This window comes from Mizuhopecten yessoensis, unplaced genomic scaffold (assembly GCF_002113885.1).
Source record: "Mizuhopecten yessoensis strain PY_sf001 unplaced genomic scaffold, ASM211388v2 scaffold9035, whole genome shotgun sequence".
In the NCBI taxonomy this organism is placed as follows: Eukaryota; Metazoa; Mollusca; class Bivalvia; order Pectinida; family Pectinidae; genus Mizuhopecten; species Mizuhopecten yessoensis.
The window spans coordinates 462,901-490,013 of record NW_018407846.1 but is presented as its reverse complement, the minus strand read 5'-3'; the positions used below and the strand labels follow the sequence as shown (position 1 = coordinate 490,013).

General features: G+C 35.2%; 1 protein-coding gene across 4 annotated transcripts; it reads right to left on the bottom strand.

Moving 5' to 3' along the window:
• Window positions 1-6,362: 6,362 nt before the first annotated feature.
• On the bottom strand, window positions 6,363-26,722 carry LOC110457187 (histidine N-alpha-methyltransferase-like). Of its 4 annotated transcripts, none has more exons than XM_021508344.1 (8): window positions 26,650-26,722; window positions 22,576-22,764; window positions 20,939-21,077; window positions 20,000-20,102; window positions 12,183-12,289; window positions 11,079-11,156; window positions 9,818-9,994; window positions 6,363-8,439 (listed from the first exon to the last, which is right to left on the bottom strand). In XM_021508344.1, exons 2-8 carry the CDS (start codon window positions 22,744-22,746, stop codon window positions 8,228-8,230), a joined length of 987 nt encoding a protein of 328 aa, XP_021364019.1. In that variant the 5' UTR covers window positions 22,747-22,764; window positions 26,650-26,722; the 3' UTR covers window positions 6,363-8,227. The 4 variants fall into 4 exon arrangements, with proteins under 4 accessions (XP_021364019.1, XP_021364020.1, XP_021364016.1 ...); XM_021508345.1 differs by lacking the exon at window positions 26,650-26,722 and adding an exon at window positions 25,458-25,518; XM_021508341.1 differs by lacking the exon at window positions 26,650-26,722 and adding an exon at window positions 24,028-24,090.
• Window positions 26,723-27,113: the final 391 nt, after the last annotated feature.

Below are 27,113 nucleotides of genomic sequence, written 5' to 3'. Positions count from 1 at the left end.
TAATAGAATAGTGCAGTATGTTGATGCTTTTTTGAAATGAACATACGTTTCCTAACCTTTATAGTTAATGTTTGTATCCAAAAAGCCTTCGGGGAAAAAAATACAAAATAAATGGGTCTAAATGCGTTCTCTGGCCTTCCAAAAGTTATACCACGGCAATATGATGGTCGAGTTCTGCATGCAATGTCCAGTTTTGACCAATGAAATCTCGGGGAAGCCCCGCGTAAATTTAGCGCAGATCTATTTATATATGTCACGTGGTTGTTTCGAAAGTGAGGCAGTGAAGATAACAACAATAGCACGCCGTCATGTGCCATGTCGGACTCAACTAGCGGACAAGACAGCAGTACTATACGTAAATAATTGTTTTCAAAGATCATGGTATGATGCAAGTATACCCATATGTTGTTGTTATATATAACGGTATTGATACCTCGTGCCTGTCATGACTTTTGCATGCGTCTTTTTCTTTCGCCGCGATGTTTACATTTGGCCTTGTAAAATTACATCACTGACCTGGGTCAATTGAGAGTTTTAGACTGTCAGGTGACGATTTAGGATTTCTTTAATATAATTATAATTTTTACTCTTTGGGAGTGAATTTCAGCAAAGTTTGAATCGGTATATTTCATAAGAAGGTATTTTAAACATGTTTATGCCATTTTAGCAAATATGACATTTTTCCCCGACCAGCCCCTTTAAAGATAAAGAGCACAAGGAAAACATAGCATGAAATGTATTTGGATGTGTTTGAATTCAAAACACAGACTGTACTAATTAGTAAATCAAAACTAATGAGTGAATCACAATACTTGTCACATATCAGATTGATTGCGTAACCATAAAAAACTATCGAACATTGATTTGACAGAAATCATTAACAGGAACGGAGCACTTATTAGGTCGAATAAGGTAGTCCATTTTGACAACGAAAAGAAATTATGAACCCTATACATCGGTACCTGTTTGATATTTTGTATCCAAGAAGGAATACTATCAATCTTAACCAGGAAAACTATCAATTTTAAACATGAAGTTTGAAATAAGACACCAAATATGAATACATAAATGTTTAATTTTTACTGATACACGTAACCCCTCCTACGAATGTGCCTTTCCTAGAAGTGGCATGGATCGCATGACCAGAAATGGAACACGTGGTGTTCTTATGCGCTTAATCAGAAGGATGTTAATAAAATATAGTTAAGATTTTATATGTATATCTATAAACCAAAACTGTACAAAAATGTCATTGATGCGGCTACATATTTCACTTTAGTTATTAGTATTGTATCCATGTGACATTAATAAGCCCATACATTTTGGTTAGCAATTAGTAGCAAGCTGACATCGATAAAGGACATAGCATTGAATTAAGGTACATCAAAATTACAACAACCAAAAGTGAAATTATCATATGAAAGAAAACGTTCTGAAATGGATGATACAAAATGTCATTACCTAAAAAGAAAAGACAAAACATTAAGAACAATATTTGAGTCAGTATAAAACATATTTAGTTCTTGCCTGATTCATTTTGTCCTGGTTCGCCCTTATTGCCTTGTTCACCTTTAGGGCCGGTGTTACCTGTGACAACATAATTACAATAGGTCATTACACATACCATAACGACAAAATAAGAACTCAAAGTCGATGAAGACAATACTAGGAAGTGAGGAGACACCACAATCAAACAAAAATAAACATGACGATTCCTTAAAAAGCCTAGATACACTGTTCCTGCGTTGTGTGACACTGACATCATATGATAGACACTAATAATCTTAAACGCGCGATCACATTCAGAAAGTCTCGAAACTAAGAGCAGAATATCAAGTAGCTAATCGTGCGTGAATGATTATACCCGCGTATAGGTGTCACATAAAACGGAAAAAGCACAGTCAGTTCAAGAAATCAAAAGTTTTTTATAAATACTGTAAATTCCGTTCATTGGAAAATCAGTTTGTGATAGAGTGCCAATACCCTGTACAGTTACTTCTGGGCAGGGTTCAACATAATAGACCCAGAACTACGATATAAACCCACGTATCTAGTATTCTAAATATTCACGATGAAATACTATGTAATCTTAATTGAAAGAAGAATGTAACTAGTATGAATACGTAGGTCAAGTCGTTTTCGTACACAAGCCGGACGGAGATATTCAGTTATGCGTCGATAAGCACAGTGCAAATAAAGCTTTGATTCAGGAAATGCATTTAATAAAAAAAATGTACCGAAAGTAGGGGAATTATTGCAGGACAGGTACCAGGGTGAGGTATTTTCTAAACCTGAAATTATCTCGCTTTTTGTTGCGCGCGCGGAATAATAAAAATGAAAAAAGTACTACGACACGTATGATTACAAGTGACTCTGGTCTGGAAATAACTGTGTTCCTCAGCTAAACAGTTATACATTTAAACAAAAAGACAGTCCAGAGATGATGTGCATTTACGTAGGCATTGCAGAATGACCACAACCAGAATATAAATACATTCTACAAAACTTTGAGCGGAATGGGGATGACCCTTAGCTAGAATAACGCTAGAGTTCAGGGGACAAATACTGTCTGGGCATTGACATTGGCCTAGATAAGCCTTTGGTTGTTGTGAACACGAGACGACAATCCAGATATAATATATATTCAAACACTACAGTCATATAGATAATATTATAGTGATTTTAATAGCTTACATTTTTGTTTAAACGGCAATGCGAGAATCCACATTAGTATCGATTATCAAACACAATACGGGTTAGTATTATATGTATTTTCTGGTGCTTATATGAATACGTGTTTTGTTTATGTTTAGTGATTATAATACTGTTGTATATGTAAACATGTCTGGATGTGTGTGCTGTGTGTGAAATGTGATAGTACGTTCTTGTTCTGTAGATATCCAATACTCTATGTACAAATGTTTTATTTCCCAATCAAATTTCTGAATGTTTTATTGATGAAATTGAAATGTTTGGATTTAGATAAAATTAGCAGAGAAAAATGAATGAGAGCCCTCCTGTGTGATGACACCATATTGTTTAGGGGACTGACTCCAGGGCTCCCCAACCCTGGCAGTTCCTACCAATTCATTTATATATATCTGTATATACTTATCAGTATTATATATATATATATATAATATTTGGCTGGGGGAAATAAAATATATGAAAAAAACAATTAAAAAAATTATCGATGTCCTTTCTACTTAATTCCACTCTGATCCTTTGTATTTTCTAATTCTTTGTTTGTAATTTTACTTCTAGTCTGGCCAGAATATTTTGTAAGTAAACGTACTACACTTACTCTTCTATTTCCCTTAATTTCCTGATTAACACTAAAAGACAAGCACAGTATTCAAATGTTACTGTCTCTAAATCAAAACCAATAACAGTATTCACCTGTTGGTCCTGCAGACCCATTGGAACCTGTATCGCCCTTTTAGTCCTGTACTCCCCCTGTCTCCCTTCATTCCTTGTTGCCCTGGAAAATTGTCAAAAGTAATCAGAAAAACCAGGATAAAATGTTAGTTATCATAAATATGCTTTAGTTTTCAGGTATCTTGGATTTCAAAATTCATTTGATGAGACTTTATTGAACAACATAACTTGTCTGTTCTCAACAAGTTGCAATGCGACCTTTAGTTTCGCTTATCAAATATCAATGGAAAACATGTAACAGTTTCTGTACATTAAGAGATAAATAGATATGTATATACAGGTGCTGGACACATTGCTATGATGTGTATACATGAGTGGGATTACGACTGTTTGCTTGAAAGGGGGAGAGTAATTCAGAAAGATGTAATTGATGATTTCCCCTGTACATTGTCGATATTGTGTGAAAACACGCAGTTTTCCAAGCAAAATCAAAGGATGTTCTAATGGACGAGGAACATTTTAGGATAGATATATTTCGACTTTAAGTAACGATATATTGATTAGAGGGAGGTGTTCGGGCATCAAACCAGTGGGTTTTTAATGAGTACATTAGGATCTTACGATCAGATCTAAAAGCAGTTTGGGTAGCAGCACTGCCGCTTTAGTTGTGTTTTTTGTGGGTTTCCTGACTCTAGTGTCCTGTTATACCTTTACTAGTATAAAGTGTACTTATATTACCCATAATATCAGTGTGTCGGATATTATGAGTAATATAATTACACTTTATACTAGTAAAGGTATAACAGGACACTAGAGTCAGGAAACCCACAAAAAAAAACACCTATGGATACATGTAATACTGACGAAGAACATAATGCAAGACAACATAATTGAATTCAGTACACGTACTTGTTATTGAATTATGATAATGCAACGCTGGCACAAATTCAACTTTGAACAGCAACAATATGATGACCATTTAACCAGTCTCCCACTACACAGCAATGTTTGTATGTATGAGCATTTAGATTATTATTATTTAATGAAAAACATCTCCTGTTCGCCTTTCACGTTTTATAATTATTTGTGTTCTACAAAGCCACCGTCATGATAAATTCACAGTCCCTATGGAGGGGCAAACATGAGATTTCGGCGCGCTGTTTCTTTTTGAATAGTTTTAATTGTCAGAAATTATCTCTGTCATTGAGATAAACTTCACGATTTATTTACTAGATCGAAATCTCTTACCACATGGTACTTTTATCGGTTTGGTAATTTTCTAGCAACGTATTCATGCGACTTTCTTAACTGTGCTTAGCTATACATACACTGTACACAACTAATTAAAATATTAGGAAAAACACGATAAAGCAAATTTAAGAGGCGTGTCCACAACGACTTTTGTAGCCGTATCTACATCTTGATTCTTCGGTATCAATTATGCACAGATCACGGGGGTTTGGGCTGGGGACATATCTTTAGCTTTGTTACGATTATGAAGGTCGAGTGTTCGATAATTTCCCTACAGATACCTTATGTTCTGGACGCAGGATAGACTTGTCGAAATGTTTTCAACGCTCATTCTTATAGTGTGATAATCAAGATATTACCATACGCGAAGCGTTGTAATAGAGTATGGTTTCAGTGATGATGATTACCGTCAAACCCATCATCTCCGTTAAATCCGGACAATCCAGGGTCTCCCTTAGGTCCACGTTCACCTTTGTCACCTTTCTGTCCTTGAATAACTGCAGAAAATGAAACAGGAAGAGAGCTTTGGTTTGTCTCTAGTAACATCGATATTTCTTTGTTATTGAGAGTTATGGAAAAGTCTTATTTATTTTAAAATAATAACATGCTTATTTTTAGAATAATTTTCATTATAAAATAACTTTAATCAAATCATCTAAGTCTCTTATAATTATAACATTTATGTATTGATTGTTTATTAATAAACTCAATTACATGTTAATGAACTATTTATTTGTTATGGCGTGCTCACTAACATTCCTTTTTACGTAATGGTTTGTCACTGCAGCGCTTCGTGACTGAATCGACTGGTGCTGGATTTGATCGACTGCATCGTCGTACCTAATTATGTTCGGTATATGGATTACTTGATATTTTTAAAACGTATAGAAATATAAGGATATATCTATATAAATATACGGCTTTATATGAATTTTGCTTTTCTTACAGAACAGGCACGTGTTTAAATTTCGTGTCATATCCAGTAATTATAAGATACGTTATGCGACAGTATATCATTTCTTGTTCTTTTCTGATTCTGTCAATTGTCAATGGTAATTCAGAAATAAATTGAATGAAAACTTATAAACTTTACTTCAGTGTTTTTAGTTCATCCAAAATTGTACTGTATTTGTGTGCTGCCGACGAATATCTCTGAACTCGATCGGCGCCGATTTGTTGGACAACTCGTTGAAACGAGATGACTTGATCTTGTAGACTTTGTAGATCTGGATCACGTTTTGCATAAGCGGATATAGCGATACACAAGAAATACAATATAAACAAAAAACAAAAACATGCCTGAACTTGGTTAGGTAAACTGTATTGTAAACACGGTCATAGCAATTCCATGCTAGCAATCGACACTTATCTATAGGTTGAATAGATAACGAACTAACTCTGATCTGTCATCACTGTTTTGGAAAGTAGGTCACTGATTAACCTCTAACCTACGCTTCGTAGTATAAGACTGATGTGCTGTGGGATGTCTTATCCTTGTCTCGTTTTATTTTTTTAAATGGAAAAATTAAGAACCCTAACAACACTTTCATACAATGTAAATATATATATATATATGTGGGGCAAAGGAGTAATTCCAACAGTGTGTACAAGTTTAGGTTGTCAAATTTTCGGAGCGATTCGCTCCTTTTTCAAGACGCAGTGAAACAGAACAGTTACATGTACATATACATCATATTACAAGAAGATATAATTGATATACTATAATTGAAAATATAGCTATTATATAAAACCAATAGTCCCCTCGGCTAAAGACAGCCGAAGGCAGCAATTAAGCAAGGAGCATAACGTAACAACTCTCTGGGTTCCTCTTTCAGCTTTGTTGTAGATAGTTTGTATGTATCTAATGTTATACAATGCAACGTTAGGCAGTACAATACGATGCCGCTTTGGTAATTCTGATGATGTTTTCTTTAATTTTTCTCTGTGTTTTATAGTGAGACTGTGGATTGGAGCGACTCCGTCTTATATATGTTAGCTATGTTTTATGTGTATATACACCTATTACGATATTAATTGATAGGAACCACACAATGGTGTCATCAATTCACGACAAAGCCAAAAGCATGCGTTACCCTCTCCCCTACTCTCTTCAGTTCACCTAATGTATGAGAGTCTCACAATCGTTACCATTCCATTTATTTTATTTGAAATAAATATGATAATTATATAATACAAAGTCACAGCAACGATATTTTGTATGAGAACGTATGATATTAATGACGCAATAAGTATCATTATTTCCACTTATTTCTTTGATATCAGCGCCCATCAAATTGAGGCACATGATTTTCCCGGTGAAACGATTAGTTGTTGATACATGTAGCACATATCGGGCTTTATAGCTAAGGTGAAACTCTGCCCTGATAGCGTAGTGATCAGAAAAGATAACACTCGTGCCATTGATACTGGGAGTATGCAAATATCCTTTGTATATCCTTGATACCTTCAGAGTATGTAGACATTCTTTGTATTTCCTTGAGATCTTGTGATATGTGGATATCCTTGGTATATACCTGAGATCTTGAGAGTATGTGGATATCCTTGGTATATACATGAGATCCTGAGAGTATGTGGATATCCTTGGTAAATACCTGATATCCTGAGAGTATGTAGATATCCTTGGTATATACATGAAATCGTGAGAGTATGTGGATATCCTTGGTATATACCTGAGATCCTGAGAGTATGTGGATATCCTTGGTAAATACCTGAGATTCTGAGAGTATGTGGATATCCTTGGTATATACCTGAGATCCTGAGAGTATGTGGATATCCCTGGTATATACCTGAGGTCCTGAGAGTATGTGGATATCCTTGGTATATACCTGAGATCCTGAGAGTATGTGGATATCCTTGGTACATTGTATATACCCGAGATCCTGAGAGTATGTGGATATCCTTGGTATATACCTGAGATCCTGAAAGTATGTGGATATCCTTGGTATATACCTGAGATCCTGAGAGTGTGTGGATATCCTTGGTAAATACCTGAAATTCTGTGAGGATGTGGATATCCTTGGTATATACCTGAGATTCTGAGAGGATGTTGATATCCCTGGTGTATCCTTAATATAATAAATATCTAATTAAATATCCACGAGATTCTTATAGCAAGGCTTTCTTATTATTTGGCTTGAGATCATTGAAAAACTCATTTTAAGCCATTGTTATTCGAATCTGCATTCAGTGTAGACGATAATTATGATTTGAATTGAGTACGAATATTTTCCAATCCTGCAATCATATAAATTAACCATGCTGTTAGCTTAAATAGACGGCTGACGACATGAACAGAGAGCAGGCATGTTAGCAGAAAAAATAGATCATAAATATCTATGCACATGAGTATTTGTAAGATTATTATTATGCCTAATCTGACATCATCGATATAACAGAACGGTCTGAATCACTTGGAGGTCGGTGTTTTTTGATATTGACTCGATGCTTCTACTTCATATCGGGCCGATAACTTGGGTTTAGAGGTCAGAGATAAAAATAACTTTCCCAGTCCACTTAATCACTTTACGTGCAGTTTAAAGCACATTTGTATTCACTACAGCTGGAGTGGTATATCCCACTAAATGTCTTGTTGTCCTGTGGTCTTTGGGATGGAGAAACAACAGACAGCCACGTGGTTGTCCGTGTCAGTCCAGTAGTTTTCTAAGTGCAGTCCCCCACAGGAACCTAGCGTCCGTATCTGGTTAATGTTGTATTTACAGCTCACTCCTTTACCGTCGTGTAAATAAAGTCTCTCTCCCTTCGCTAGATCAATGGCAATTCCCAGTCCAGCTGCAAAATACAAAAGAAACAGACTCCCTTTACAGAACAAATTGAGTATATGGCAATTTCTTGCAGCGATATCGGTGCATATTCAAATTTCGTATGAAAATTAAGTTTCTTGCGATCTCGCCAGAATATCGCCATAATGTTTGGCACATACACGGCGATATCACCCCAACTTTGTGCTGATATTGTGGCACATTTTATGCAATGCCCTGAAAGCCTATTTGGCGCACATACGACGGTATAGTCAGACAATTCTAATGCACTTGCGCAATATCGTCCACTGCTAGGGTTCTGGTTATATTGTGGCACAACCACTCTGCATATGTCTTTGCAACATGACATTATTACAACAGTGTTGTTGAGTATACACAGTCATCACATACCTGAACCATTGTACTATGTCTTTAGGCCATGTCATAAATATGTTATCACACACGTTCAATAAAAACCAAAAAGTGCTACGATTGGTCAAACCGTGGGAACATATTACTACGCCAATACAGGTATTCAAACTTTTCTCTCATTTCTATGTGTGTAAGATAGAGCTGCCCAAGGTACGAAATGGGTGTATGAAGTTTCAATCTTACACCCAATGTCACGTGACATGACGTCACAATGGCTCAACAATGTGACGTCACGAATTTGGAATTCTCCTATGCCGCAATGCAGAAAAGGCGACGTGATGAAATTAAAATCTTTTACGATATATTTACTGTATACGTAAGAAAAATGTGATTTATTTTCTGCGCACACATTGTTTGCTAATATGGGGTATGCTAAATCTAACTGACAGATTCGTTTTCGTCTAAAAAGCTCAGGGGAACAATTGATATTTTCAAAATGATGACCAAGCCTCGAGTTTTACCAAATTTGAAAAAAAAACGGTGGAATTTCCCTATCCTACACCTCTGGACGTAAAAGTGTCTTATATTATTTACTTTATCACATGATACATGTATTGCCATGATAAAATAAAATTGAATTTGAAATGGTTCTTTGTCATTTTTGTTGTTCATTGCATTTAAATTTGCATGACATGGACACTCATGTAAGATCCTCTATTTATAAGACATTCACAGATTATATTGATCAATAATTGGTATGGGGGTGGTTTGAGAAATTACATAATAGTCTTGCCGAAAAAAAATACATGTAGAATTTGGTACGGGAATCACCAAGAGACGTGGTGCAAAGCTGTATATCAACAACCCTCCAATCTCCCCAGGTATACTGAAGCTATACACTCTTCTGAATAATATGAATTCAAAACTTGCTAAAAATATAATTTAAAGCGATTAATTCAGATATGGTAACAGATTTATTTAAAAATATATGTTCAAGCAGACGGTTATTTGGTATTTGAATAAGGTAAAATACGTACGTATCTGATGAACCTGGTTTTCTAGGGATTTGCCGAAAACGATGACGTAGCTTGTCTCATCGGGCTTGTCACTGTGAACATACTCTGCCTCTAGAGCTAGAGTGTCCGTGTTTATAGAACAGCCATACTCTCTATTCAGACGCCATACACCATTGAGGTACAAATCCGACGATATACCTAATATATAGAAAAGTAAAGTCTTAAGTGTCAATGTAAGCGAAAGTGTGACTGTAAAGTTAACTGATACAATGTGACATAAATATATAGTTATTATCGTTAGCTTAAGTCATATCGTTATTAGTATTCATAACTAATGTCTCAATTCTTGTTCTGAAACTCCTACCAGGTAGGCCTCTAGTAATTTTCCCAAATATCAGCACAAATCCTAATAAAAGTTAACATCTATAATATTTTTACTAGGCATTTCGTCACCAGTTGCTGTCAGATTACCCTACATTTTTCATATTTTACCTCTCTTTACTACCTGGCCAAGTGCGAGTGACCCCGTCCAAGGAAACACCCAAATTATCTCGCAGTTTTCTCCACACATTGCTGACACGCAGCTTACACAACTACGCTAACAGATTTATTCCCTAATTTTATTTGAATTATTCACTTGAATTTACAGTCTCACAATTATAATATGAATTCTTTGCTATGATTAGTCATCAGCCAGCCGGAGAGTATCCGTTAACATTAGCGTATACTATATAAGTAGTAACTGCTTCGCTGTGCTAGGTATATTGTGATGTAATATTGTTTCATGGTGACTGTGCATCTCTGTGTTATAGGTTGTGATATGCTATTATTTGAGTGTCTGTCTTGATAAAATGGCGAAACGACTTGAAAAATGCCTTTGTTTGCCCTGTCGCTATACATCTTTAGAAATAAATTTCAGTAATAGACAGCATAGATGTTGCAGACATAACTGCGACAAGTGTCGCAGACAAATTGAATGTTGTATATATGTTTTGTTAATATATGCATACCAGTACGTCTGCAGCATCTATGCAGTTTATCGCTTAAACAAATCTCTATTTTTTCTCTTTATGACTTCATTGACTTGCAGAAACAGATATCACCCCCCCCCCCCCCAAAAAAAAAAAAAAGAACAAAAACAGAAACTTAAGGCAGTCGTCCCCCATAATATGTAGCTTTAAATGTGTCACTAACTAACCTTTAGCACTTGTTTGTTAACAATACATTACTTTCACCTGTATTAAACATTCAATCAACTTAAATGATTGACAGTGGTATATACCTGTAGGATCGAGGTATGCGTCTTCTATCTGTTCTTTATCTTGTGTAACATCAAGACTTATGATGAGCCGGCACCTGTCTGTAGATAAATGAAATACATGTATTGCGAAAGGGCAGGAAATCGATTATAAACCCATATCTGACCCTCAGTTGAGCATATAGTCCATGTCAGAGATAAACAGGGAAATACCAGTGTATCAAAATTCAAACAATGCATTAAGGAAACTTGATAAAGGTACATCGGTCATACGACTATGTCTCTAGGTCAAACTCTAGTAATGTCACGTTTTCAAAACGAGAACCAGAACAGTGACGATCCAAACACGAGGAAACGTAAATATTGGTATAGCAAAATAAAGTATGATGCTACCATCAATATAATTCTGGTTGTTTTTTCCCCGTTAGCATTCAACGTATATCATACATGTATCTCGATATTCGTACCAAGCTGTTCAATATCGAATCAACCGCGAGATGTTAACAGTGTAGGTAGAGGAAGCAAGGATGGTTAATACAGTAAAATTGATGATCGAAAAAATCGAAATCGTTACGCCTTGAGTCCTTGATTCAGAGGTGTAAACATTTTCGATATTTCTGAATGTGAGGACTCCGTGACATGTTTTGATTAGCTTGCCGGTAAATTAAGCTTCAAATGCCAACAGGAACAAGTCGACAAGAGATAAATTCTGTTTATTTACATAGGAAGCTTACGTAGATTCGGACATCTTTAGTTCCACTTCCAATTGTTTTTTTCTTCTATAATTTGGCCGTTTCTATATTCTTCACGGGTTTTTTTCGGTAACAAAGGTTGATGTATCATCGAGGTCACAATGTGAGATATATATATATGTCTATAAATAAGTTATTGCAAAATCTTTATCAGGTGTTACACCTGCATAGCATCTCAATTGTCTGACAACATGTCAGTATTTTTATATGTATGTTCCTAATCAACTGTCTTTATACAAATTTTATAAAATTTCACTTGAACTCACCAATTTGCCACTTTTTAAAATATTCGAGACAGGACCAAAATGTCAAATGACCTTCAGATAAAGCAAGAGACAGTCAAATAGTCAATTACCAGTTTTAGTAATTCAGTTACCTGTCATAACATTCGACAATAATGTTAGCCGACGTATTTGGTCCTGATAACTCTGGTTCTGGAATCCACCTCCAAGCCACGTGATTACCTTTCTCCCCGGCATATTACTACCAATGAAAAAAAAAATGTTCATGTTTTAATTGAAATAAGGTCTTTTCTTTCAGGAAAGAGAGGTCGTTTTGATAATATTGATGTTTCAATACAATAATGTATAAACGAGAGATAAATACTATGTATGTTGATTATAACGTGTTCATACTCGACATCTACAAGATGGGCGTTCCTAATGTTTCGTTCCCGCTTTTTGGTTAAGACCGCAAATATCAGCGTGGGATATTTGTCTCGGGGTTGAGGGTTCTCTTGACCAAGAGGGGAACTATTATATCGGCCAAGTCTTAAAATAGGATTATTCATTATTTGAGATATAAACACTAATTGCACGAATTTCAATCAAATTCTCATAAGAAGAGAACGAAGAAGTTCCTTCAGTTTGATATGAGGTATGACAGGGTGTAGAATGGAAAATTGAAAAAATGTCATAGAAACAGTTTTGAGAGGCGAATGTTCACGTTTGGACATAAGCTCATTGGAGATTTACCACATTCACATTCAATTAATGCTACCTCTGGAGTATACAGCGCAATAATACGATTGTAACCCTTATGTAATGGTACTTAGACTGGTAGTTAGAAATTTGATTGTATGGTTGTGCATTTAACAGTGCCAGCGATTAAGCGTTGTTTATAATATGTTTGTGAGGTTTCGGATACATAAAAGGTAGGTCTGCATCATTATGATAAATCTTCACGATTCCCTTTGCAGGGGGGAAATGAAATAGTATATTTATCATGCAAATCGTTAATTGTAACTTGATTAAAAAATACAGACTTGTGAAGGGTCTTCATTTTGGATTTCAAGCTGTGAATTTTTATACAATGATGGATCTGATAGATTTAACTCACTATGAAAGTAAATCCAATTAAGCTTGTAAGCTTGCTCTCATGCTCTCTTGTTACCCATTGAATGGCGTAGATTTTTACAAAATTCGTTAGAATGTTGAACATTCAAGTCGATAGTAGGAGTGTTTGGAATACCTCAAATAGTTCGCTTGGTCCCGACAGTGTTTTTCTGTATTCTTAGTTAATTAACCCGTTGTTGCTCGATTACCCCATATTCCTGTAACTCTGATTGAACACCGACCAATCAAAACCATAGCATTACACTTATCTATTCTTCGAACAGGTAGACACACTCGCGTGTTTAGCCGGGTGCCATCGACATGCGTTGCGGCACAGACTACGGTCTACGCTCAATGTTTTAATCCAGGTGTCGGCCGGACGTTAGATAATTGAAGGATTAACGCAATTATCATTGTTTTGAACTTTATTTTAGTTCACAAGATCATTTCATAACATTGAATGCAACAAGGATTCAGTATCATTATAAGTACCTGTTGTCGGAAGCTGCATTATCATTTTGTGTGCATATTTTTTATTTTCAGGCGATGTTTTGGCACCGACGATTCGGCAAGTGTTTATTCACTGGGTGTATAAAACTATATTTCGGCATGGCAATCTTAAGCGGAAATCACATAGTGGATTCCCGGGCATCTGTAAATACATTCACACTTTCATATGTTTTCACTGTTGTGCAATTTTATATCTTATTAAATGTTGTCATCTTTTTTCAACTCCTTTTTACTTTCATCTACTATCCTCGATATTTACAGTGCTCGTTCTGTCAGTCGTGCAATTCTATTACAAAAAAATACGATATTGGACGAACCTCGGATTTGTCGAATACAATGTATTCCTCGGTAGCAATGAGGTTATTTGACTGCAAGAAGGGATTAATGTTCTCGTGTAGTAAGGTAGTATTTAAGTAGCAGTCCATGTAGGAACCAGACAAAGTAGCTAAAAAGTGATAAACCCTATCTTATCAAATAACAAAAAACTGCAATAAATACTTAAAAAAAGGTCAAAATAATGCATTATTCACAGTTCTTATATTCATCTATCAAACCGTTGCTTTTTGCTAGAGTTTTTTTTGAAGAATTTCGCCTATTTGTTCTATGTAAAATTACACATATTTTCCATATTTTTTTTCTTAAGGCTAGAAAAAATATATGATAATTTATATATAGATGGAAAGACAATGGTTATATCTATTAAATAAAACAAAAAAATGTTTGGGATTTTTTGAATTGACAATAAAAAACCGTTTGGAAATATATTTGAAATTGCCATGTTATTATCTCCCTTGACGGAAACCTTCAGCAAAAGAAACTAAGAATACTATATTGGAGGGAAATGTAAACAATGGCAGACGCTCCATGGCAGAGAGAAACTGCAGCATTTCAATCTTTTCGAAAAGTAAATGTGTTTTTTCAAATTATTTACCATCAGAATATGGTCTAATCGCAATAAGCAGCTGCAACATTAATATCAACAGCCATTTACAATCCCTACAACTTTCAAAAATCTGCATTCCATCAGAAGGCCATTTTTTCCCCCGTCTTGTTATTTTCATTGTGTTTCGTGATTATATCAGATATCCACACCATCGGGGCACACTTGGAATAAGATGGAGAAGGAGTGTTGCATGCAGTCATCCTAACCACAAAGGGAAAACCAAGCCAGACAGAGGTGTCACCCCAATTGTCAGCCGGCATCTGTTGATCTCCACTGGACAACTTGTGCCAGTTGGTTCAGGTAAGGACTCTATGTACAATATAAGCCTGTGGTGTACATGTTCAAACTGTTTCTATTATTATAATCTAACAAGATTTTTCACATTTTTGATATTCAAGAAAAAAGAAAAAAAAGTAGAATTTGCTGTTTTCCATTTCTGCGAAAATTCATGTGAAAAATCATGCTATCAGCTGATGATTTTCTATGTATAATTTTATATTAACAAGATATTCAGAAGGTGTATTCAGTTTTAAAGATGTAGAATTTTATTTGTTGTTATTTATTTGTTATTATTGATTAAATTGTTTCAGAAATTTGCCCCCTTTTTTGAAAAAACATCGCCCATTGCCATTTTAAAAATTATATGAAAAATAGTATGTCCTTTTCAATGGTGGGTCAGTTACATGTATCATCCTCAATATCAGGCCTAAGCTACATCTGAACCACTTCTGGTTGATATAGGAGTCCAACAGATATTGAAAAGACCTACACACATTAATATTTATCTAAAATTTACAATTGCATTAATTTGATTTTTTTTTTAATTTAGGAATATGTCGGATGTGAGACAGGTTTGAAGCAGAACATGGGAACATAAGATTTTCTGACAACGTGAAGTCTTACTTGAGCAACATCTTTGAAGAAGGCAGTGGAAGGCAGTGGAAGGAAAGCTAATCCGTCTATTGTTGTCAGGAATATGAGAGTGACAAGGGATGATAATTGCAACAATAGGTTCACCCCTAAAGAATATTTGGAACTAGGACAGATAGCATCCTTTTTCCCCCGATTGGCCGTTATGCAGAGATGTCAAACACCAATTGTTGATGTTGACCAAGATCTTGATGCTGTTCTTCTGGATTTTAACAAGGCTGAAGCTGTTGAACAATTATTGTGAATAACTTTTTTAATCAAGTAGTTTAGGCCCCTTATTTCACTGTGCAATATTTTTGCTGTTAATTATTTTTGGTTTGATAACATGCATGAAAGGCCATGATAAATCAAAGTTTGACCTTTTTCTGAATTACTTGTCTATGAAGCAAAACTAGTTACCTTCCTTATATAATTATTGTTAATTTATAAAAAAAATCTTACCATTATATATGCATAAAGGTGCAATATGTCATGAGTTATCTAATGAAACAAACTCTTATTTTTTTCTTACTTCTCACATGCACAGAACAAATTCATAGTCATAATGAATAAGAGATAATGCACTTTTAAATCACAGCAAATATGGGCACTCTGTCTTGAAAACAGTAACTGTTTTCTTTCAAAAATTGCAGCTGATTTTAAAGAAAACAAATCTATAATGAACTTTTTTTTGGCCCCAACTACAATAGTGCGTTTGTTTGTCCGTCCGTTTGTTCGTTGTCCATCCGTTTCAAATCAAGTTTAATTTTTTGGTCAATGTAGTTTTTGATGAAGTTGAAAGCAATTCAATGTTAAACTTAGTACACATGTTCTATGATGTGATCTTTCCAAATATTATGTCAAATAAGGGTTTTGACCCCAATTTCATGGTTCAATGCTATAGTGCAAGTCAGGCGCATCAGTGTTCTGTGGACCCATTTTCTTGTTATCTATGTTTTTAGTTAAAGCAAGTCCGTTTTAACTTTGATTATAAAGAAAAACAAGAGGCCAACCTAGAAATGTTAGTAAAATTGAATTTGGAATAGCTAGATGTTGCTGGTAGTGTACATGTATTACATGGTTAGTCAGGGGTTATATTTATATGCAATTGGACAAAATCCTGTTATTCCTACAGAAGAAGAATTTTCAAGAATTTGCTAAATTCCCTCTATTGGGCCCCACCTCTCAGGCCCCAGGGGGGGGGGGGGGGGGGGGGGGGGGCAGACACATCATTTACACAAAAGTGATGTCCCTACCCAACAGGATACTAACTGTTAAAATTTGGTCAAAATAGCTTCATCCTAACGGAAGTAAAAAGGATATTAAAGCTATTTCTCTATATCCCTTATTTTGATCTCTATGGTAGAAGAAGCATTTTAAAGGTTTTACCCCTATTTCCCCTATTCGACCCCGCCCGTTTGCCTCCAAGGGGGCCACACCCACTGTTTATACAAAATTGAGTTCCCTTTGCCCACCTATGCTCCCGACTAAATAAGGATAAAATCCTTTAATCCCTACAGTAGAAGAATGATTTTAAAGGTTTTACCTCTATTTCTATTATTTGGCCCTGCACCTCTGCCCCCAAGGGGGCCACACCCACTGTTTATACAAAATTGAGTCCCCTTGGCCGAAAGATGCTCGAGTCTAAATTAGAATGAAATCCCTTAATCCCTATGGTAGAAGAAGGATTGTGAAGGTTTTACCTCTATTTCCATTGTTTGGCACCGCCCCTCTGTCCCCAGGGGGGCCACACCCTCCGTTTATACAAAATTTCGACTCCTTGGCCAAAGTAGCTCCAGACTCATTTAGGACAAAATCCCTTAATCCCTATGGAAGAAGAAGGATTTTAAAGGTTTTACCTCTATTTCTATTATTTGGCCCCGCCCCTCTGCCCACAAGGGGCTACACCCACCGTTTATACAAAATTGTGTTCCCTTGGCCCAAGAATGCTCCAGACTAAGTTAGAATAAAATCCCTTAATCCCTAATGTAGAAGAAGGATTGTAAAGGTTTTACCTCTATTTCCATTGTTTGGCACCGCCCCTCTGTCCCCAGGGGGGCCACACCCTCCGTTTATACAAAATTTCGACTCCTTGACCTAAGGATGCTCCAGACCAAATTAGTCAAAATCTACTGAGCCGTTCAGGACTAGAAGTGTTTTAAAGGAAAAGTTGACGGACGGACGCCGAACCGACGACGGACGCTGCGGTATGGCATAAGCTCACCATGGTCCTTCGGACCAGGTGAGATAAAAATGTGTGCCACTGGGGAAATATCAAGTGACTGGAATGGAAAAAAACTGGTTTCAGGAAGGGAAAATGGTCGCCTGACTCAAGATGTAAATTACATACTGTTATAATAACAAAAAGGTCAATTTGAAATATTCTGACATAGTTGAAATGTATAGGCATGTTTTCTGCTTAAACTTAGATATGATTTATTATGCCTTTAATAAAGTTGGTACCTAGTTATTAGGGTGACCTGAAGTAGTTTAAAGAAATACAAAATTTAGTTTAACAAAGAAGGGCATTAGATTAAAGTATTTTATATATATATAACATTTAATAAATCTAAAGATATGCGGAATTGGCGAGTTTCAAAGTTTTTCTAACTGCTTTTCTTTTTTTATGCCCTATGTTTGGTTGGTTCATTTAAATTAGCAGTATTTGAATTTGTGTTCATGCATGTAACTAATCCAATTGAGTTATCGGCATTGTGTGGAAAATCTATTTGTATATTTACATGTATGTACAAATGAGAAAATATACATATATTTTATCACAAATAAATGTTTTAAAACTGGATGACTACTATTAAGTTTTACTATCTTATTAAAATTCAGGTCATCATTAAACTGTTTGCTGATTATGAAGTGTTCCAAATAAAAGGTAATATTTGAATTTACATGCAGTGCGTCTGTACGTCCCAAAACCGTGCTCTTACTTTAGTTTGCCTCAACAAAATATTATAAAACTTATACACAATGCTTATTACCACAAAACACAGATCAACTTTGAAATTGGGTGGCGTCACGTTTACCGTTCTTGAGTTAAGCCCCTTTATTAATGGAAAAAATGCTAAATCTGTCGTTTCCGTTCTCTAACTTTAGTTTGCCACAACCAAATGTTATGAAACTTATTCACAATGCTTATTACCACAAAACACATATATAGGTGGCGCCACTTAACCGTTCATGAGTTTTCCCACTTTATAACGTTATAGGCAAGCGGGGGCATCCGTGTCGCATGGACACATTCTCCGTTTATGTTCTTTTGTGTACAGGCTTTTGTGTCGGGTCATGTTGGCAGATGAAAGTCATTAGAAAGTCATTGGATTGCAAATATCAAAAACCTATACAAAATGAGATTTCTGCTGGAAAAGTGTCATAACAAAAAACAATAATTTGACCTTCAGGTCAAAGGTGAAGGTTATATACAGCTGCAAGCCATGTTAAAAAAAATGTTGAGTTTATGGTAATTAACCATCATGATAAATATGATAAGAATAGTTGAAAAGATGTGAAAAATCTGTCAAAAAAGGCTTGCAAAACTCTAAAAAATCAATAATAATTTGACCTTCAGGTAAAAGGTCAAGGTCATGATATAAAGAAAAGTGGGAAAATCACAGTTCTGATATGCAACCATGCATGCATTAATTTACCATAAATTAAAAGAATTATTTGGAGAAAAAATATGCTTTCAATGTGATTTTTATGTTTTTAGGACATTTTTGACATCGACCTTTGACCTTTGACCTTTTAAAATCCCATTTTATTTAATGAAAAACTTCAGGGATAAGGTTGGTCATTGGTGCTATATAGGTGTTTAAGATGTACTGGTCTGGCTTTTTTTCAAATTTTAATCTAAAAAATGAAAAATTTAGGTATTGTTACCTTTTATAAAAATTCCTTTAAGTATTATCTCAAAACAGCCAAGTAATATATGACTACATTAACACAAATCCAAAATTGATGTCCAAATTTATTAGAGGGAAGTAAACCGTCTGTAAAAAAATATATATCTTATAACTGCATCTTCTGCAAGATTTAAAATTCTTTTATTGAAATTGGAACATTTTCAGATGAAATTTTGAGCAAATTGTTTCTGTTGCTAGGCAAAGTTCAATTAGCGAGTTTCCCTAGCAACCGTTGCTTTACAGATTTTTTGTTTAAAATTTATGGTGCTTTTTTATTATCTAAGGAACATTCTCTGAAAAATTCATAAACTTCTTACTACCTTGGTATATCACCTTTTGTCTGTTTTTTACATGGACTGCTACTTAAGCTACAAAGGACATGTGGAGTCGTATATTACTTAACTATTCATATCAATTATATTGTATGCATATTCACCTTTCAAAACAATCTGAGCTACTGATGCGTACATAATATATTAGAATTTACGTTTTAGATAATTCATATGTAATACAAATATTTTAAAGAAACATCAAAATACCAAACATTTGGTTGGTTTCCAATTTACACAAGTCACTGTATTACCTCAGTCGCTGTATCCCCACGTCATAATCTCCCGGGATGCTGGCAATTGATAACCTGCTTCCATAATTCTTAGACAATTGCTGGGATGTTTCGGCTAAAAAATCTTAAAGCACAATAGCATTTAAAAACATTTTCTCTGTCAGTTGAAATAATGCTTTAAAAGTGGGCATTGTTATTTTCACGAATTTTTTTTCAACAGTTCGTTCGACGGTAGTTCTGATTGTGCAAATGGTTAGAGCGATGGTATGATAATGATATTGTCCCGCAAGGTCTAGATTTCTTTTCAGAAATGATTTATCAAAGCTATAGTTATGTTGAAAAAAACAATTCCTAATGCGTGTTTTCCTTTTCCCTTATTAATACCCTTAATAACGGACCATGTGTCCTATATCGAGGATTGTCCATATCAATATTACAAACTGAGACTTTTATTGTATTTCACGTAATTATTCATTAGATTGTATTTGAATTTATAATAACCACTTACGATATTGATAAAACACACACAATTCCAAATACATGCAACATAAATAAGCAACGACTGCTTCTGTAGTATTCATTGACGCTTAGCTTAACCGAAAGTTGCTTTAGTTCCGCCCTTGTCACTTTGCAAAGGGAGGTAACTCAACAACTTTGTGTTATAAGGTATACTGGAGAAACTTTTCCAATGAATACAGCTTTTGGCAGTGGAATGTTGTTTCTAAGAACACTTTCCTATTAAGTTAGTGTGTGATATGTACCCCCTAAAATATCAACCGGGGTGCTTTTAACACGGCTGTGTCTCACTATCACTATCACTATCACTATCAAACGGAAGATAACTCAATGAAGTTATGCTGAAAGATCTACCAACATACTGGACAAATAGTTACAATAAATACTTTAGCAGAACAGAGATTCTTAAAAAAAACTCCTTTACATCCAGTTTTTTATATTTACCTTTTGATATATCCACTGGGGTGTATTTAACACGGTCGTGTCTCTGAAGCAGGGTGTCGATAAATAGTCGAGTTTTCTCACTATTCCCACTGCCCATGTCTACAAGATCAGGAACATCAGATCCTTCGGGTAATATTTGCTGTTGGGTTGAAAAAGTAGCCTCTTTTAATTCTAGATTTACATAAGATTCACATGGCAATAGGTTTAGCTCCATATAAAAATAAAAATTCATTAGTAAAGAATATTAATATTTATCACATGAATACGCAGTATCTCACATAACCTTTTACTTCATGTATATATGTATATATTATTTGTATGTATGTACAACATGTAGATGGATACTTCCCTTAATAGTATAAGCCCGTCAAAGGATGTGATCCTCAAACATATACTTTTGTCAAACCCATTTAACCTACCAAATGCATTTCCACATGATTACGCTTTGGTAATTATGATGTAAATGTAGAATATGTATACCATTGGTCACAACAACAACAAAAAAACGAAAAATTTAAAAAAATAAAAAAATAAAATATAAAAAAAAAAATGTGGAAGGTCGATAGAAACAAATTTAAATGAAGCATGTCTTCCGTTTTGAATTAATTAATGTCTATTTCCTATATAATCTGCATTTCAACATCGTGAACCTAATGATTAAAAGAACGGTAATATATCAATTAGTCAATATGATCTTAGTTTATCTTTCTCAGCATTATATATGATTGCATTATAAAGCCATGCAATTATTGTTAGTGAACATTCTAACGTCACCACTGTCCTTTTTAGAGAAACCTTACTAATTTCGCAGACTAAAATGTTGTCAGCTGCCTTCGTACGATGGCGGTTCGTGCTATAAAATGTAACAATACAATGCCACCATATTGAATTATGAATAAAACCTCATTTCAACAATGTTTCAACTGTACGTTTTGACTACATTTCGGGAAATGTAATTATGGACATGTGATTATAAGGTGATTGTCACGTAAATCTACCATAATATTCGACTCTTATCTTCAGAGACAGATTTTGCATTAAAACTGGGGAAACTTCCTCTTATAACTACATTTCGGGAAATGTAATTATGGACATGTGATTGTAAGGTGATTGTCACGTAAATCTACCATAATATTTGACTCTTATCTTCAGAGACAGATTTTGCATTAAAACTGGGAAAACTTCCTCTTATATCACTATCATGGCCTTCAATAAAAATGGTGTTTGACATTTTCCCCCATAATAGTTATTTTATTGTGAAAATTCAAACTACAAACACTCTGTTTTCTGACAACGAGTTAAATCTCAATAAAAGCATAACTAATCAAATATGCTGCATTTGTACCACAAAACGGCTAAACTTTCCCAATAAAAGACAGACCTGTTTCATAACTGACGTGTATATTCGTGTTGTTTGTAAATTACTGATGTATTCAAAATATACTTCTGAGTTGCAACCCATCTTCGTGAGTCCATAGCATACAGTTGTTGATCATATCCATAAGTGAATATATATGTGAAATAACTAGCATGTAGCCATTACAACAGAATCATAATAGATACATTATCAATCCTGACTATGGCTATCTCTTAGTCGTGGTTCACCTTAATGTTGATATCTTTTCATGGTATTTTACCTTTATATGACGTTCCAGAATGGATATTTCTGACTTGTAAAAGTAGTAGTAGGTGTTTTCAGAGAGACATATGTCGTTGTAGACGGAGCCTGCCTTGTCGTAGCGGTACCAAACCGGAAGATACTTTGGGGTTGACGTCAGACCCGCACGCAACGCAACTGCAGTATCCATAACACCAGTGTAATGTACCTGTAAAGAATAAATGCCTGAAATTTGTCAAAAACCCTCGATGTTGCATTGTACCGTATCACCTTAACACAGAGTAGTATTAGTCCAACTGAACGATAATTCGTGAAAGGTATATGTTATATGTAATATAATAATATGCATGACCCTTTAGATACCGCAATAGTAACATATGGTGTTCATATTTAAGTTACTAAATCGATCCCAACTTACACATTAAATATCATCTTTCCGTGCTAAGAGTATTTGTTCTTTGATAACGATTTCCACTTTAGTTCATAACAAGGTTTGGAGGATGTTCAAATAAAGTTTTCAAAGATTTATTTTGAAAAAATTTGAAAAAAGTGGTAATGAAAAGCAATTTGAAATAATAAATAGTGATTCCAAAAGATACAACTCAACTGAGAAATTAATTAAACTTATTGAATCAATGTATCAAACTAATGGACACGCATGTCAAAAGTGTTCAGGAACATATGTAGAAATACATCGAAAAGGGAAATTGGCCTGTAAAAGCATTTAAAACATTACACAATTACATATTTTTGTCTCAAAGAATGATATTTACAACCTTTACCTTGTGAACCGTGTCAGATGCAATTCAAACAACAATGCTACGGCTAAGCTAAAAAACATGATTGGCAATATAATTGAATTCCTTGTCCATTACCAATTTGATGAGAGAACTAACAAGAGGACAAACATAATTATTAGCTGCTTTATGGTGAAGTGTAATTCATTGTGACACTCCGTATCTATTACCATGTTGTAAAGGTGGAATTACATGGGTTCATCTCTAAATGTATTCTGAAAAAAATCTAAAATAATTATAAACAGTACTGCTTTTGACACAGGGTCATTGAGTGCAGTCTCCTATGTAATCCTTACCACCACCCTGCACCACCCTAACCGGGTGGTACCGTAATGATGACGTCATGATAATTCCTACACATGGTTTATATTTAGATGTCTACCACAACTGGTTGTTCTGGAACCTTCTAGCACAAAATACAATAACAACACAAATACAAATATATGTACAACCATTTAGTGTCTCTGTCGATAGAACAGACACGGGTCGGAGAGCCACCCAACGTCCATTCTTACAACGAATATCCACACATAGCTCTCGCTGTTTGTTTATGTCTGACTCCGCTGTATAAAAAACATACAGACTAAGTCCCACACTTTGCATGTTAACCGAACATTTTCCACGCATACAAAACTAAACTGTATTATAGCATTTCCATATAAGTAGTAGTTTACCGTTTTACTGTCCCGGTATGTTTCCTTAACACAACGATAGCCCATCGTGTATTTTGTTTGTGTTTGCTCACTAACCAGTGGCGGATCCAGACACCTATCTGGCGGGGTTCCAAATTTCCTGGGGGGGGGGGGTTCCATGTGGGGAAAAATTGAGGAAAGTGGTGAAAATACATGATTTTTAAAGAAAATTCTCAGGGTGGGGGGTTTCCTGTAGCCCCCAAAAAAAACTCTGGATCCGCCACTGCTAACGTTTTCCTTGGCAGTAACCCAAACACCACGAAGTACCCTGGTAGTTTCTCTTACAGTCATGTATCCCCTTAATGTATTTCACTAGGAATGTTGCTCCATTCAGAAATAGCATTTTGGAGAAGATTATTATACCATTATGTATATATATAGGTATATACCTGCACACCTGTGTACCTTATCCAGATAAAGGGCACACATGGATACGCTATAATCAGTCGTCATTGTGTTTGAGGATATGTGTCAATCTTGCAGTAAGAATACCAGCCAATCATATTGAAATGGAGGATCTAAAAAGATGATTAGCGTATGTTCTTTGTTTGTATGTTTATGGAGTTGCAAATGATTGTGTTTGATTGGTTTTCACCAAAAATAGCTGAACAGGATCACCTAGATTTGTTCTCTCATAACGTGTTGCTTCTATTATGATATCGTATAACCTCAATCCAAACAATGCGTCAACTCCACTCAACAAAACAAATTACACAGCTGCATAAGCATGTTTATAGTGTTTTTTCGGATTTGGTTTGATATGTATAATGTCTTACGTCATTAGTACAGCTATGTGTGTGGAGTTTCGGTTATTGTCTCCCCTTGGATCAAGTTCAGTCCGAGTTCAGTTTTTGGAACAAACTTGTTTGAATCGATCAGTTCAGTAAAAGTTGAATATCAAGTTGTTAAAACAATCTTGCAACGCACTTCAAACGTGTACAAAACTAACGAACGTATACAGAATGTGCACAGTCAATAACATACTGGCAGTATATACCTGCGGTGTATAATTTGCAAATGCCGGCACCAGTTGCAATATTGTTAAGCACATTTAACACATGATACACATAAAAACATGACGGCATTGTGTATGGTTATAAGCGGACCAGCATCAAACAATCTACTTAGTAATTGACCTAGTGTAACAAAATTGCATTAAAAACTAGCGTTTATACACCCGTTAGGACAGCACAAATTAGTACGTGATATCATTCATCTTTCCATCAGTCCGATAACCACAACTATTCATAGTTAAACATGTATATCGGACGCAATGTTATTATGATCCGATATCACCTTACAACGTAGTTGCTCTTTACACACTTAAAACATTATAAACTGAAATAATACATCTATAATCAAACAGCTTCAAAATGAGATATAGGTATAACAGTACAATCAATGTAATGTACGGTGTCGCAGAGTTGATCGCAGTAGTATAGAAATCCGAAAATTCACTCCCTGAACTGAAATGATCCAACATTCTTCTAAGAATAGCATAAAATGAAAAATGAGTATGCCCCCNCCCCCCCCCCCCCCCCCCCCTCCATAATATTTGTGTTTTTTTTGTTGTGTTGCATGGAGAAAATTCCATGAAGGCTGTCGATTTAAAACTAAGTCGAAAATAGCAGTAAACTGAATAAATTTCTACTTTTCTTCTGTTGTTATTGTTCAGGAGAATAAACAAGAACATATGTCAATACAGAAAAAAACACTCCTTTAACGCTATCATGTTACTGTTGCTAAGGAATATTCGTAAACGTTACTTTGTCACGACAGGGGACTGATAAACGTTCTTTTGTCCAACCACCTCTATACAAAAATGCAAAGGAATGAAGTGACGAAAATGTGTGGAACAAGTACCTTCAGCTTAACGCTATTATAAAACAAACGTGTACGAGTTAAACATTTCTTTCGTAATATGGAAATATCGTGTCCTAATAAGATGGTAAATTTAATCTGCAAATGTGATCCCTGTCACTCTGGTAAAAAAACAACTTCTTCCAACTAATTAGTTTGGCTTGGGGAATTTTTACAACAGACGTGTCAGGTGAGATCCAACGGAGATATTGAAATATCAATTACCACGGTCACATACAACTGTACCTGTCGCATTGAGCCACGAAAAAGACTATAACGGTTATATCATTGTTTACCTGTTCGCTTAACTGTAGTCACTCACGTGTGCGTCTACACACTCTGACATACCCTATACGCTACGTTCCATATACAATTTTTTTTTAAATGACCCCTGTATGTTTGCTTGTCTGGGTGGGTCTCTGTCTCCACGCTCCGTGCTAGGTCTACCCCAAAATGAGAAAGGTTCATTAGTAGCACGATGGTACTATTTATATAATAATCCCAATGTTTATGTTAATGACCGACTGATCTGAGTATTATTATTTCTTTATGTCCTCCAAAATTGAAGAGTTACAAAAATGTACAGTGTAGTCAAGATACAAATCAAATATTATTAATTGATTTACTTAAATGCACATTTTTTTTAGTCTGCGATTTTGGTCAGTTTTAGCGGACTAATCTGAGTACATCTTGACAAAATTAGATGATCTGACCACACGGGCACATTGTACAAGGTTTACTTGCCGAAATATACGCAATTTAAATTCCGATCCAAGTCGTCTGGTATCTTCCAGCCGCCATGTTCTGTTCTCCTTCGATTGGTTTGCGGAGCTATAAGTTGGGTTCGCCGTTTTACAGAAACGGGCAGAAACTGGCAGGAATGGGCATGGGCAGAAACGGGCAGGAATGGGCAGAAACAGGCAGAAACGGGCAGAAATATACTAATAATTATAAACATTAATGAATATTATAAAAACAGAAAAATTATACTTACGGACGAAGATATATTATAAAAAGAAAAATTCTCAACAACGAGTCTTTAGTACTTTCATCTCTTCTAGGAGATTCTTCAGACTGTTTATATATATTGAATATATATATATTTAATTATCATTATCGGGTATAAGATATATTTGATAAAAGGATTGCAATTACATGATCGGTGCAGAATCGGACTAAGTTATAAATATACATGTATGTCGTTATTA

Coding starts and splice junctions, on each gene's coding strand:
- LOC110457187 (XM_021508341.1), bottom strand. CDS start 24,072: ATGGGCTATCGTTGTGTTAAGGAAACATACCGGGACAGTAAAACG. Junction 22,765..24,027: donor CATACCGGGACAGTAAAACG/GTAAACTACTAC, acceptor TATTCTTTACAG/GTACATTACACTGGTGTTAT. Junction 21,078..22,575: donor TTCTGGAACGTCATATAAAG/GTAAAATACCAT, acceptor TCAACCCAACAG/CAAATATTACCCGAAGGATC.